The 14,483-nt window shown below is 40.0% G+C and overlaps 1 protein-coding gene across 5 annotated transcripts in view; it reads left to right on the plus strand.

The window, feature by feature from the left end:
- DPP6 (dipeptidyl peptidase like 6) overlaps positions 1-14,483 on the plus strand; it is a 1,156,796-nt gene that overhangs the window by 695,648 nt on the left and 446,665 nt on the right. For all 5 annotated transcript variants that reach the window (XM_073009533.1, XM_073009535.1, XM_073009532.1 and 2 more), the window contains exon 2: positions 2,291-2,405. In XM_073009533.1, the coding sequence (XP_072865634.1) occupies positions 2,291-2,405 (115 nt within the window). The remainder of the gene's footprint in view (positions 1-2,290; positions 2,406-14,483) is intronic.

The raw sequence follows: 14,483 nt of genomic DNA on the forward strand, positions 1-14,483 counted from the left end.
TGATCTGTAACAATATCCAGCCACTGTCAGATCATGAGTGTGTTTGGGCCAGGGAGGGGCTTACCACTGCAACAGTCGTTCCAATGAACTTTTGTAAGTAAATCAGTCACATTATTGGCTGGTCAAGTAATTGATGCAAATCCAAAGTCCTAGGGTTTTTTGTTTTGTTTTATTTGCATATGGACTTTGACCAATGCATCTATTATATAATAAATGTGTTTAAAACAGAATTTAGAAGTCTAGATTACTCTTATGAGAAACAATATTCAGGTCAGGCTCAGTGGCTCATGCCTGTAATCCCAGCTCTTTGGGAGGCTGAGGCCGGAGGATTGCTTGAGCCCAGGAGTTTGACTAGCCTAGGCAACATAGTGAGACCTTACCTCTACAAAAAATAAAATAAATAAAAATTCGCCAGGCTTGGTGGCACACCCCTGTAGTCCCAGCTGCTTGGGAGGCTGGGCAGAAAGATCATGTGAGCCCAGGAGGTCGAGGGTGCAGTGAGCAACAATCACACCACTGCACTCCAGCCTGGGCTGGAAAAAATTTTAAAAAAATTAAAAATGAAATAGAAACAATACTCAAAACATATCAATTATTTGAGTTAATGAAGATAACATTAATTTTATCATTCTGGTTCATGAATCAGATTTGATCTTGACATTCTGTTTTTAATGGTTTCCTTGGAATTTCATCTTAACAGTGTTTGAGGAATGTCAACTGGGCTGTGAAAAATTGCGTGCACTAGGTTGCTTGTATGAATAGTACCACTGAAAGATTCTTGCTGGTCACAGACTTGACAAAAAGGGCTTATTTTCTTTCTGAATTCGGGTGAAATGAAAAGCTGCTGAATTAGCAAGATCTAATTACTTATCCTTGGCCCTGGCCAGTGATTTTCTCCCAAAGAAAATACTACCTACTAGGAAATGAGATTGAATCAGTGTAACTTTCTGTAGCTATTTTGTTGCTCTTGGATAGTCTTACTTTTTAAGTTCTAAAAAGCTACTCTCTGATAGATGAATTAAGTTATAGATGGCAAATATGAAGACTTGTAGAAATTCTAAACTACTGTAGAACTCTTTCCTACTAAGCCTATAATGGCCCTGTGAATTTTTCTTGATTTAATAGCCAATATAGCCAATATTAAATATTTGGATGATATTGCATATTGTCTATTTTAGTTTGTAGCAATTTGATACATTCTAATGAACTTTTAATCTCTGATGAAAATATATTTATACATTGCATTGTCTACTTTTTGAGACCGTCTTCATTCTACCTCATTTTGGCTTGGTTACTGAGTTGCAATTATGTACACTATAAGAGGGTATTCTCCAGACTATGAATGGGCAGAAGTGGTCCCTTTGCAGTGTGAGCACCTGTCCTTATTTACTCCTGTGTAATTAATAATAATCATCTATATATAACTATTATATTTATTATTATTAAGCTTTCATATGATCCTTTTTGTCTCTCAAAGAATCACAGTTTCAACTAAAATTTATATGATTCCTCTAATTTGCAGCGATCTGAAAACTTGGTCGCAGCAGCCAATATGCATGATGAATTTCCTAGACTTATTTAGTCCTTAGTATCCCTTAGCAGTGTCTCCAGAGTCCCTCTCTCACCTGCCACTCTTGCTGCACTGCAAGAGGTTCTCTGCAATGGACTGAAACATAGAATAAGGATAGGTGAGTTGCCCAGTGAAGAGAGACCAGGAAAATCTTGAAACCTTGAATGAGGAGTTTATATAGAAAAAATAAAAGCCTGAAGGCAGTGCGATGGGCAGAAGTTGGTGAAAATTGGCACATAGCATGTGCTAAATAAATATTTAAATTTGGTACCCTGAAATAGAAGTTGATCACATGTATGTAAAAAAAGGGAAAGGTGACAGAGGACTTGGAGCTGAACAGTTTAATCCTAGTTGGATTGGATTCAATGAGGGTATGGAGTTTAGCTGTGGAGAAGGAAAGTTCCAAGATGACCCTATACTATAGAGTCTGGTTTATTGGAAGGAGGAGCATTAGGTTTGCACAAAAGCTGTAAACATAATAATATCAGATTCTTTCTTGAGGTAACATTTAGCTATCGTACAGGAAAATGACAGCCCAAGGCTTTGGGGCACTGAAGGCAGAAGGGTACAGAAGGGAACTAATAGTAGCTTCAAGGGTGGGAAGATGCCTCTTTCACTGTTTTGTGTCTTGGTTATTAATTTAAATGAAATATGTCTATTTGGCTTATTTTATTTCCTTATTTCACTCACTGGGATTTTCTTTGTTGTTGCTCTTTTTAGGAACTGGTGGGGAGTAACCCTCCACAGAGGAATTGGAAAGGAATAGCGATTGCACTGCTTGTCATTCTGGTCATCTGCTCCTTGATCGTCACCTCGGTCATACTTCTGACACCAGGTACTGCATTCATTCTTGGAAAAGCAAGTCGCTGTCAGAGAAAAAGAGCATAATTTTACCTTGCAATTTTTATCTAAGTAACCACCTATTACATAATTTATTTTTCCCAAGTTCTAATTCTCGCTATGCCATATGATATAATATGGTTTCCATTTTAAAAATTCATTTTATGTGTTTTGGATTTGTTTATAAAGGTGTTTACTACATGGAAATGCTTGGCATATATTAAAATTACTTATACTCATTCATGCTTGATCAACTTAAAGACAGTGGCATAAATGATTTTATATATTTCATAGAATTCCTGGATATTATATCAAGGGTGAATTAAGAAAATTATTAAAACAACATATGTTGAGTGTGAACTCAGGAGAAGGTGCTAAATAGGTACTACTGAAGACTACATAAAGTATAAACCAGTGTCATAAATCTCTCAGGGGAGAAAAGACACTGAAACCCACAGAAGAAACCTACAACAAATACAGATACATACATGCACTATTGAGTAAGCCAAAGAAAAGTGCTATTGGAGTTGAGAGGAGAAAGAGAAATCTTTCAAAAGAAAGTTCATGGAGAAGGTAATATGTAAAGTGGTCTTAATGGAGTAATGGTAGGAATTTAGTAGCCAGAGAGTGGTAGGATTAGGGACAGAAGAAAGCCTTTGCCTATAAAATAGTAATATAGGGTCGGACGTGGTGGTTCATGGCTGTAATCCCAGTACTTTGGGAGGCTAAGGAGGGTGGATTGCCTGACGTCAGGAGTTTGAGACCATCCTGGCCAACATGGTGAAACCCCGTCTCTACTAAAAATACAAAAATTAGCCGGCGTGGTGGCAGGTACCTGTAATCCCAGCTACTCAGGAGGCTGAGGCAGGAGAATCGCTTGAACCCGGGAGGCAGAGGTCGCAGTGAGCCAAGATTGCCCCTTTGCACTCCAGCCTGGGCAACAGAGCGAGACTCCATCTAATAATAATAATAATAATAATAATAATAATAATAATACAGGAATTATCATAGGAAAACATTGTGGCGCCGGGCGCGGTGGCTCAAGCCTGTAATCCCAGCGCTTTGGGAGGCCGAGACAGGTGCATCACGAGGTCAGGAGATCGAGACCATCCTGGCTAACACTGTGAAACCCCGTCTCTACCAAAAAAATACAAAAAACTAGCCTGGCGAGGTGGCGGGCGTCTGTAGTCCCAGCTACTGGGGAGGCTGAGGCAGGAGAATGGCGGGAACCCGGGAGGCGGAGCTTGCAGTGAGCTGAGATCCGGCCACTGCACTCCAGCCTGGGTGACAGAGCGAGACTCCGTCTCAAAAAAAAAAAAAAAAAAAAAAAAAAGGAAAACATTGTGGCCATAGATAAAACAGTATGCAACTGTTTCATCCATTCTTTTTATCATATTAGATGCCTATTTGTGTGGGCAAAAAAGTTTCAGTCCTCAGTAAAGAGATACACAAGCATTAGACCCTAAGATGAAGAAAAAGTAGATATTATAAGGTAAAACCTTTTCCCACAGGTACAACAAATGTGGGCAAATTATAATCCAGGCTTAAACTATTACCCCAAAACCTAAATGAGAAAAGGGCAGTCTGTACCCTGATACCAAACTAGATAAAGATATTACAAGAAAACTACAGACCAATAGCCCTTGTGAAAATAGATGTAAAACCCTTCAACAAAATAGTAGCAAACTGAATCTAACTACATGTAGAAAGATTATATATCATGACCAAATGGGATTTATTCCAGGAAAAACAAATTGACTTGTATGAAAATCAACCAATATATTATACCTGCATGAATAGAATAAAGGGCAAAAAGCACATAATCGTCTGAACAGACACATAATAAGCATGTGACAAAATCCAAAAACCCTTTCCTGACAAAAGACTCAACAAGCTAGGAAAAGAAAGAAATATCTTCAACTTAACAAGAATCTATGAAAAACCCAATAGCTAATATCATACTGAGCAGCAGAAGACTCAAATCATTCCCCCTAAGACCAGGAGATGGTAGAAAAGGATGTTCATTCCCAGCATGGCTATTTAACATTATATTGGAGGGTCTAGCCAGAGCTATTAGGTAGGGAAAAAAACACCCCAGGACATCCAGATAGGAAAGAAAGAAGTAAACCTGTCTCTATTCATAGAAGACATAACGTTGTATATAGAAAATCTGAAGGAATCCACAAAAAAACCTATTGTAATAATAAATGAGTTCAGCAGGAAGGAAGATTTCAGACCAAAACGCAAAAATCATTTGTATTTTTAGCCACTAACTATGAACAATCCCAAAATAAAATTAAGAAAATGATTCCACTTAAAATAGTTTAAAACAGAATAAGATACTTAAGAATAAATTTAACAAAATAAATAAAGAAGTATAAGATTTGTGTACTAAAACTACAAAACAAAATGGAAAGAAATTAAAACCTAAGTAAAAGGAAGGATATCTTATATAAATTGATTGAAAGACTTCATATCATTAACATGACAATACTCCCGAAATTGATGTGCAGATTCAACCCAATCTCTACCAAAATCCCTCTTTCTTTCTTAAAGAAACTACGAGTTGATTCTGAAATCCATACAAAAATGCAAATGACTCAGAATAGTCAGAGCAATCTCAAAAAAGAATAATTCAAAGACTTACACCTCCTGATTTTAAAACTTACTGTAAAGCTAAAGAAATCAAAACAATATGGTACTAGCATAGGTATAGACATATAGATCAATGGAATAGAATTCAGAGTTCAAAAATAAAGCTATACATGTATAGTCAATTACATTTTGACAAGGGAACCAAGACCATTCAATGAGAAAAGAATAGTCTTTCCACCAAATTGTGGTGGTACAACTAGATATTCACATGCAAAAGAGTGAGGTTGGACCCCCAACTCATACGATATACAATGATGAACTCAATGTGGACCAAAGACCCAAATATAAGAGCTAAAGCTATAAAACTTTTAGAAGAAAACATAGGGATAAATCTTTGTGACTTTGAATTAGGCAAGGGTTTCTTACATGTGACAACAAAAGTGCAAGCAATCAAATAAAAATAGATAAATTGGACTTCATCAAACCTAAAACATGTTGTGTATCAAAAACGCTGTCAAGAAAGTGAAAAGACAACCCACAGAATAGGAGAAATCATTTGCAAATCATGTATCTAGTAAAGGTCTAGTATCCAGAATATATAAACAACTCTTACTACTCAAAACAAACACACAAAAAAACAAATAATTCAATTTAAAAATAGGCAAAGGATTTAAAGAGACATTTCTCCAAAGAAAGACAAATGGCCAAAAAGCATATGAAAACATGCTCAACATCATTCAGCCTCAGGATGCATGAAAATCAAATCACAGTGAAATACCACTTCACACTCACTAGGATGATTATAAGAACCAAACACAAACAAAAAATGGAAAATAATAAGTATTCCCAGGATATAGAGAAATGGGAACCTTCTTACATTACTAGTAGAAAGATAAATTGTGTGGCCTCGTGGAAAATAGTTCAGTAGTTCTCCTAAAAGTTAAACACAGAGTTACCATCTTGCCTAGTAATTCTACTCCTAAGTATAGACTCAGGAAAACTGGAAACATACATTAATATAGAAACTAGTATATGAAGTTCATAACAGCATTATTCATAATAACCAAAAAAGTGAAAACAAGCCAAATATTCATCTCCCAGAGAATGGATAAATAAATGTGATGTGGCCGGGTGCAGTGGCTCACGCCTGCAATCCGAGCACTTTGGGAGGCTGAGGTGGGTAGATCACAAGGTCAGGAGATTGAGACCATACTGGCTAACACAGTGAAACCCCATCTCTACTAAAAACAAAACAAAACAAAACAAAACTAGCCAGGCATGGTAACACGTGCCTGTAGTCCCAACTACTCGGGAGGCAGAGGCAAGAGAATAGCTTGCCCTTTGTCAGATGAGTAGATTGCAAAAATTTTCTCCCATTCTGTAGGTTGCCTGTTCACTCTGATGGTAGTTTCTTTTACTGTACAGAAGCTCTTTAGTTTCTTTAGATCCCATTTGTCAATTTTGGCTTTTGTTGCCATTGCTTTTGGCATTTTAGGCATGAAGTCCTTGCACATGCCTATGTCCTGAATGGTATTACCTAGGTTTTCTTCTAGGGTTTTTATGGTATTAGGTCTAACATTTAAGTCTCTAATCCATCTTGAATTAACTTTCGTATAAGGAGTAAGGAAAGGATCCAGTTTCAGCTTTCTACTTATGGCTAGCCAATTTTCCCAGCACCATTTATTAAATAGGAAATCCTTTCCCCATTTCTTGTTTTTGTCAGGTTTGTCAAAAATCAGATGGCTGTAGATGTGTGGTATTATTTCTGAGGGCTGTGTTCTGTTCCATTGGTCTATATCTCTGTTTTGGTACCAGAATCATGCTGTTTTGGTTACTGTAGCCTTGTAGTATAGTTTGAAGTCAGGTAGCATGATGCCTCCAGCTTTGTTCTTTTGACTTAGGATTGTCTTGGCAATGCGGGCTCTTTTTTGGTTCCATATGAACTTTAAAGGAGTTTTTTCCAATTCTGTGAAGAAAGTCATTGGTAGCTTAATGTGGATGGCATTGAATCTATAAATAACCTTGGACAGTATGGCCATTTTCACGATATTGATTCACAGCTCTATGCAAATAAACTAGACTCTCCCAAGACTAAACCAGGAAGAAGTTGAATCCCTGAAGAGACCAATAGCAGGCTCTGAAATTGAGACAATAATTAATAGCCTACCAACCAAAAGAAGTCCAGGACCAGACAGATTCACAGCCGAATTCTACCAGAGGTACAAGAAGAAGCTGGTACCATTCCTTCTGAAACTATTCCAATCAATAGAAAAAGAGGGAATCCTCCCTAACTCATTTTATGAAGCCAACGTCATTCTGATACCAAAGCTTGGCAGAGATACAACAAAAAAAGAGAATTTTAGACCAATATCCCTGATGAACATTGATGCTAAAATCCTCAATAAAATACTGGCAAACCGAATCCAGCAGCACATCAAAAAGCTTATCCACCATGATCAAGTGGGCTTCATCCCTGGGATTCAAGGCTGGTTCAACATACACAAATCAATAAACGTAATCCAGCATATAAACAGAACCAAAGACAAAAACTACATGATTATCTCAATAGATGCAGAAAAGGCCTTTGACAAAATTCAACAGCCCTTCATGTAAAAACTCTCAATAAATTCGGTATTGATGGAACATATCTCAAAATAATAAGAGCTATTTATGACAAACCCACAGTCAATATCATACTGAATGGGCAAAAACTGGAAGCATTCCCTTTGAAAACTGGCACAAGACAGGGATGCCCTCTCTCACCACTCGTATTCAACATAGTGTTGGAAGTTCTGGCTAGGGCAATCAGGCAAGAGAAAGAAATCAAGGGTATTCAGTTAGGAAAAGAAGAAGTCAAATTGTCCCTGTTTGCAGATGACATGATTGTATATACCCCATTGTCTCAGCCCCAAATCTCCTTAAGCTGATAAGCAACTTCAGCAAAGTCTCAGGATACAAAATCAATGTGCGAAAATCACAAGCATTCTTATACACCAGTAACAGACAAACAGAGAGCCAAATCATGAGTGAACTCCCATTCACAATACTCCTCCACTATAAAAAGGAATGAAGAACTGATCCATGCTGTAACATGAAGTAACCCTGGAAACGTCATGCTAAGTGAAGGAAGGCTGGCATAAAAGGCCACATACTGTATGATTTCAGAATAGGCAGATCCCTAGAGATAGAAAATAGATTTGTAGCTGCCAGAAGCTAGAGGCGGGGAGAAAATGAAATGATTGCTAACAGGTATGAAATTTCTTTGAAGGGGGATGAAGAAATTATTCTGGAATTTGATAGTGGTGATAGATGTATGACTCTGTTAATATTATATATTTTAAAAATACTGAATTGTATACATTAAAAAGATGAACTTTATGACATGTGAATTTCATCTCCATGAAGCTGTGAGTTTAATAAAAAGATGAGAAAGCTGTTGGGGGAAGAAAAGTGTAACCTAGCCACAAAAGTGCCAGGCATACTAAATTGCCTTAAAAACTTGTCTAACCCCAAAGAGGCTTCAGTAGCAGTTCTGGGAGTGACAGTGTTGCAGTCTCCTGCGTGAGCGAGCTTCGTGAATGGACCACAGTTACCTGGAACACTGAGGCTGAGGATTCAATCCAGTGCTTCAGTGCCCAGGAAACAGATCCTTTCACCTGTTGAAATCAGATGACCAGGGTTTAGAGGGGTTGGGGGAGGAACTGCAAAGTCAATCCTCATTTTGTTTTATGGTGGTGGTGCTGATGATCTCACATGGCTGGGGACTTGAACCACTACCTATTTCTAAGTAATATAGAGGAACTCAAGTTTTCCTCAGGGTCTGTGGAGCATGTGTCCCTGCCTCTGCTTTTCTTTGAGCAGAATTGCGCTTTGTGTAAGAATGTGATTACTGCAGACTCGGTCTCATGGTTGCCTGGCACTCCCTCTGGGACTTAGAAAGCAGTGGTGTCTAGTGGTTTGCAGTTACTCCCACCTTCCAAGGTGCATGTGAACATTCATGTCACCCAGGTCCGAGGGCTGTCACGAGTGTCACTCAAGAGTGGAATAAGGCTGGGCACGGTGGCTCACGCCTGTAATCTCAGCACTTTGGGAGGGCGAGCTGGGCGGATCACGAGGTCAGGAGATCAAGACCAGCCTGGCCAACGTAGTAAAACCCCACCTATACTAAAAATACAAAAATTAGCTGGGCTTGGTGGCAGGTGCCTGTAATCCCAACTACTCAGGAGGCTGAGGCAGGAGAATGTCTTGAACCCAGGAGGCAGAGGTTGCAGTGAGCCAAGATCGTGCCACTGCACTCCAGCCTGGGCGACAGAGCAAGACTCTGTCTCACTAAATAAATAAATAAATAGAGTGGAATTAAATGGCTGCCTGGAGCTTCTTACACAGAAATGTCCACAGCAGCAAAGCGGGTTGAGAACCGGGTCCTGGGACCCTGTCCTCCAAGCTCAACTTCAGGCCTGGCAAGCAGTAGCCCTGCATCTTCTCCACTCCCAGGGAGTGGTGGCAGGCCTCCTCCCTCCAGTGCAGCAACCGACCCTGCCAGCATCTGCATTCGGTTCTTTTGCAGCCGATACAACCACAGCAGCCTCTCCTCCACAGTAAACAGAGGATGCAGTCGCTGGGAACCCTTCTCCCTCCACGCTGAGGGCCAGTTGTCAGGGGCAACTGCTCCTGGAGGGTCTCTAGTGAATGGCTGGATTGCAGAGAAGGCTTTGAAGAGAGGACTTTGCTTTTCTTTTTCCATCACAATACACACACAGCTGAGCCTTGCTTCACCTTTTGGTTCTGCTGGGCTTTCGTGGGTGCTGTTTGTTTCTCAGGGCTGCGCTGCCCTGGGACTGGGTGTCCAAGGTGTAGGCCTCTCCCACAGGGCTGCACAGTGAATGTTGCACCGCTGCTCCCACATCGAGGCCTGACTGCATCCACTCTCCTGCAATACAGCAATGGCTTGTGTTTTGGCATAAAATTCCATCAGGCCGAGGAGGTATCAAATCATTCAACCTGCCACTAGCTCCAGAGCGGCCTCGAATTCACTAATGTACAGAGCAGCGTCACCTCGACTGAGAATGCCTGCCAACAGAGCCAGCATGAATGATACCAGCTAGGAGCTGAGAACTCCGTGCTAAGTGCCAGACAGAATGTGGAAAGGGAAGATGCCAGTGTTTCCCATGAGTCTATGTAAAGACAATACATGTGCAAGGAGAATTCCACAGTAGTGTTATCATTAAGCAAAAATAAAAGTCAAAGGCAGGGTGTGGTGGAGGCCTGTTGAGTTGTGTAGATAGTGGAAATGCTGACCTAGAGGACTGAGATCCTCACCAAGGCAGGAGCGGCTTCCACCAGTCAAAGTGAAAGATGAGAATCAGTCTTCAACAGTGGAGAATCCAAGTCGTAACAGTCACACTTTGGATATGTTTGCACACAGTGTTGAGTGCATTCGTACCCAACATTGCTTCCATTTTGGTAGCTTTAGTTAGAAATTGTAATATGTGCTTTTTTTAAAAAAAATAGTATTTTTCAAGTATTACCAGTCTTGTATTCTGGTTTATTGAGACTCAGAGTACAGTACTTTCTTTCTACTTAATTAGAAAATCCATTCTGAACCCACTTGATTCAGTCATTTTGTGAAAATGGTTCCTGGTACCCAGGGGCCCCCTTGCCACCCTGGTGAGAAGAATCTCACGCACGTGGTGGAGTGTCCTTTTGATGACGCAGACCTGGAAGGGGCTCATGGTAATCACTCTGAACAAGGCATCTTGTCCTGAAGTGCAGTCTAATTATCACCAGTTATGCACAATTTACGTTTTAGAAATCAAATTAAAGTGTTTAAGGCGATCTTGGTTCCAAAGGGATTTACCAAATGAGAATGTGTCCTTTTCAATTTTGTCATTCATGTCTCCCTTGCTGGTCTATGCTCTTTTCTAAGTTTCTTCTCTTTGGAATAATAGGCTCGACGTTACATTTTTTATTTTCAGATATTAAATATGTGTCTGTCTACAATAGGCCATGCACAGCGTACGCCTTTTGTTAGCAGCTACAGTTCTCGCATTCTGATGAAAACGCTGTGACCTTCTCCAGTGCCACAATCACTCATGTGGGAGTCGGAAGCTCCAGCAGGATCAGATTTGCATGAAAACGTCCCTGACACTTGGCTTTTATGGAAACTCACATTAGAGCAAGTGGACAGTAGTTTGTGACGGAAACACTAGAACACTTTTAGGTGGTCCATCAATGAAAAGCCTTGCATAATTCAAAGTCACAGTGAAGGGAGGTTCTGGGTTAAGGGCAAGCACAGGTTATCAGAACACAAGACTTGTCAGTCTTTTGGGTAGTAATGTGACATAGAGATTATTTTTATGGAATTAAAATGTCACTGTTTAATGTCTGTGACCACATTGCCAACCCTTACCTTATCTTTTTAAAATTCTGGAACAAATAATTTCAAAACATTTTATTGAAGGATATACATATAGGATATATATTATATATTTAATATAAATATTATATAGAAATTAAATATATACATATAAACACATGTGAGTAAGCTATTTTTGGATTCTGATGAATTTTAAAACCAAACATGATTCTATAATCAGCATCCAGGCCAAAAAAGCAGAATACAGTCAGCATCCCAAAAGCCCCCCAGACCCTTCCCATCATTAATCCCCTCAAGAACAACCTCATTTCTGACATCACAGAGTAGTATTATGAGTTTTTATATTCTTTGCCTTTATGGCATAAATGTAATCATCTGGTATGTCTACTTTTATGCCTGCTTTTGTTCTATATGTTTGTGAGATTTATTGTTATGTTTTAGGTTGTACTGCTACCCAATTTTTAACCTATATTGGATTATCTTATCATAAAGTCCCATGTAATCTCAATGAAAATTGCAAAATAGTTCAATAGTCATTTAATAGCCTTTGTGTATATCATAAAAAGTAACACATACCTCCTACTTTTTGTCTTATAGAAATAGGTGGCTTGCTCCATATCTTTTGGGCATTTTCTCTCTGTTATGGCTCCTATATTAAATTCATTCCACAAATTCAATCTTGTTATATTCCATCTACTACCACTGACCATGCCCCAACTGTTTCATCATGGGAAGCACAGGTGGCTTGAGTGGGTCTTTGGGATTGTTCATTTGCCCTGGGGTATCTGCTCTGTGAGTCCTGGGCTCCTCCGTGCCCGCTCACAGCCATCTGCAGCGGACTGACTGGGCTGGGGATGGTGTCTACTCTGATCATGAAACAGAGAGTTGTTTTGGCTCCTGCTGATGCGACCACTGATAATGTTTCTGCCCAAAGTTAACTTGTTAATACTAATCGAGACTGAGTGCTATAAATAGAGGCTGTAGATGATATTCATTATGATGGTCCAAAATATGGGAGAGGCCATTGAGAACAGGATGCATTCCTGGAAGGCTTCACAGAGAATGAGCAATTAGAAACTTTAAACGATAGATCCAGTAGAGATGAAAGAAAACTGAGAGGGGAAGGCCATGAAGGCTCGGGAGACACAGGACAGTCTGGCTAGGAAGTCGTGGAGGGGCCAGGCGAGGTCAGAAGTTAAGGGAGAATGAAAGGGGTGGTAGCCAATGGGGAGAACCTGGAATGCACAGGGCCTGGATTTGAGATTGAACTCTAAATTTCTCCTACTGTTTGCACCAATGTCATAACCAGTTTCAGAATCTGATGAAAACTCTAAGTCATCTTATGGTTGGAAGGGAAGAAAGGGCATTGTGTGTGCATAGACACTTGGATATGTTGTATTAATAGAAGGTTTGTGAACCTAGTCAGTCCATCCCAGGGCCATCTCAGGGATCTGCTTGAGCATCTATCTGAGGTCCAGGTGTTAATGTTTGTTGGCCAAAATATTTTTGTCTGTGAGTAACACAGCAGCCAACTAAAACTGTTTCAGTTGCAGGTGTCTTTATTGTTTCACAAGACAAGTTTAGACATAGCCAGTCCAAGGCAGATTCAGTGTTCATGGATATTGTCAAGGGTCAGGCAGCCTCCATCTCCCTGCTGCCATCATCAGTATGTTGACAACGTGGTTGTGAGGGCTTCACGCATCACTCGCCCACACGGGCAGGAAGGGATGGACGCATAGAACTTAGCTTGTGCATCTCACTTCCTCCGTCATGGAGGAAATAGTTTTCTGAGTAGTTCCTTTCAGTTTCCTGGAGCTGCGAGGAGACAGCTTATTTGCTGTAACCGTATTGCATGGCTACCTTCACTGGAGGGGTTGGGAAAGCCCACCATTTGCAGAAGTCAGGCTCTGCTGAGTCGGAAGAAGGCAGAGAGGCCCTGGCTCTTGGGGAAGCAGCCTTCAGTGTCCACCACCACAAGCAAGACCCCTTGATTTGTGAAGTCCTTGAGGAATGTGGTCTACATTCCTTGAATGTGACCAGTGAATTTGAATCATTCTTTAAATTGAAACAAATCCAAAAGGAGGGAGTTCTGACAGATTCTCATAGAAGAAAGGATTAGGTTACATTGCTACTAACCCTATAGTGAATTGCAAACTTGCAAACTACTGAAAAGTGGGTCCCTGGGAGCATCTTAACAGTCTCTCTTTTGACTTCCCATCATTAATTCTAGAAGGACCGCTAGGTGCATCTCGCTGATTTATGGAATCCTTACACTAAAGAGTCATTTTTCTAAAGGATGGCAGTAGATGCTTATTATTCATGCTTGTATTAAGACTATAAGCTAAGGCAAATGGGTCTACATATTTATAAATGGGCATAGATAAAAAAGATAGATATCTATTTATCTTTTCAAGTGTTGCTACATTTTGCATCCTATTTTAAAGGCAACCATGAAAATGAGTAAATCTTATGCTGGGACCCCAGTTTCCTCTGGAGTCTCTTGCCTGCTATAGATGAGTGCCTCCTGGTCAGCTTCAAATTAACTTTAGGGACCTTAAGGGCCCTATTTTTACAAGCGGTTGGCTCCTATATTTGTTGCTAGTTTAGTGAAGACTCTATAGTTCAGAACCAAAGGCAGCATTTCAGTTTGAGCAGAGTTACCATACCACGTCATGGTCAGGAACACAGAAAGCTGTGATATAATAAAATTGGAGAAATGGAGAGCAATTCTATAAAATGAACTAGCCAGGTCGGGGAACTAGGAAGATGAAGTTCCAGATTGAAATGGTTCCAACTTCTCTGAACTCTTCACCTTAGGTCCTACTTGGACAACCATTGATCACATCTGCAGAAACAATATGTAGATGCAGTTTCTCAGATTGCTACTTCATAATCCTCAAATCCCAGATATTCTAAATTGACTCTGAGCTTTTAAGTATGGCATTAAAATCACCAGAAGTTCAGTTAAGTGATAATTTGCAGGACCTCCTATTTAATCAGTCTCTTTCTTGCTTTTCCCCTACTCAGATTCTTCATGTTTTTCTTTTTCATTCAGTAAATGTATGATCATTGCATCCTCAGAGGATGCCTTCTAAAGTGGTG

The sequence above is a fragment of the Chlorocebus sabaeus genome, chromosome 21 (genome assembly GCF_047675955.1).
Source record: "Chlorocebus sabaeus isolate Y175 chromosome 21, mChlSab1.0.hap1, whole genome shotgun sequence".
Classification (NCBI taxonomy): Eukaryota; Metazoa; Chordata; class Mammalia; order Primates; family Cercopithecidae; genus Chlorocebus; species Chlorocebus sabaeus.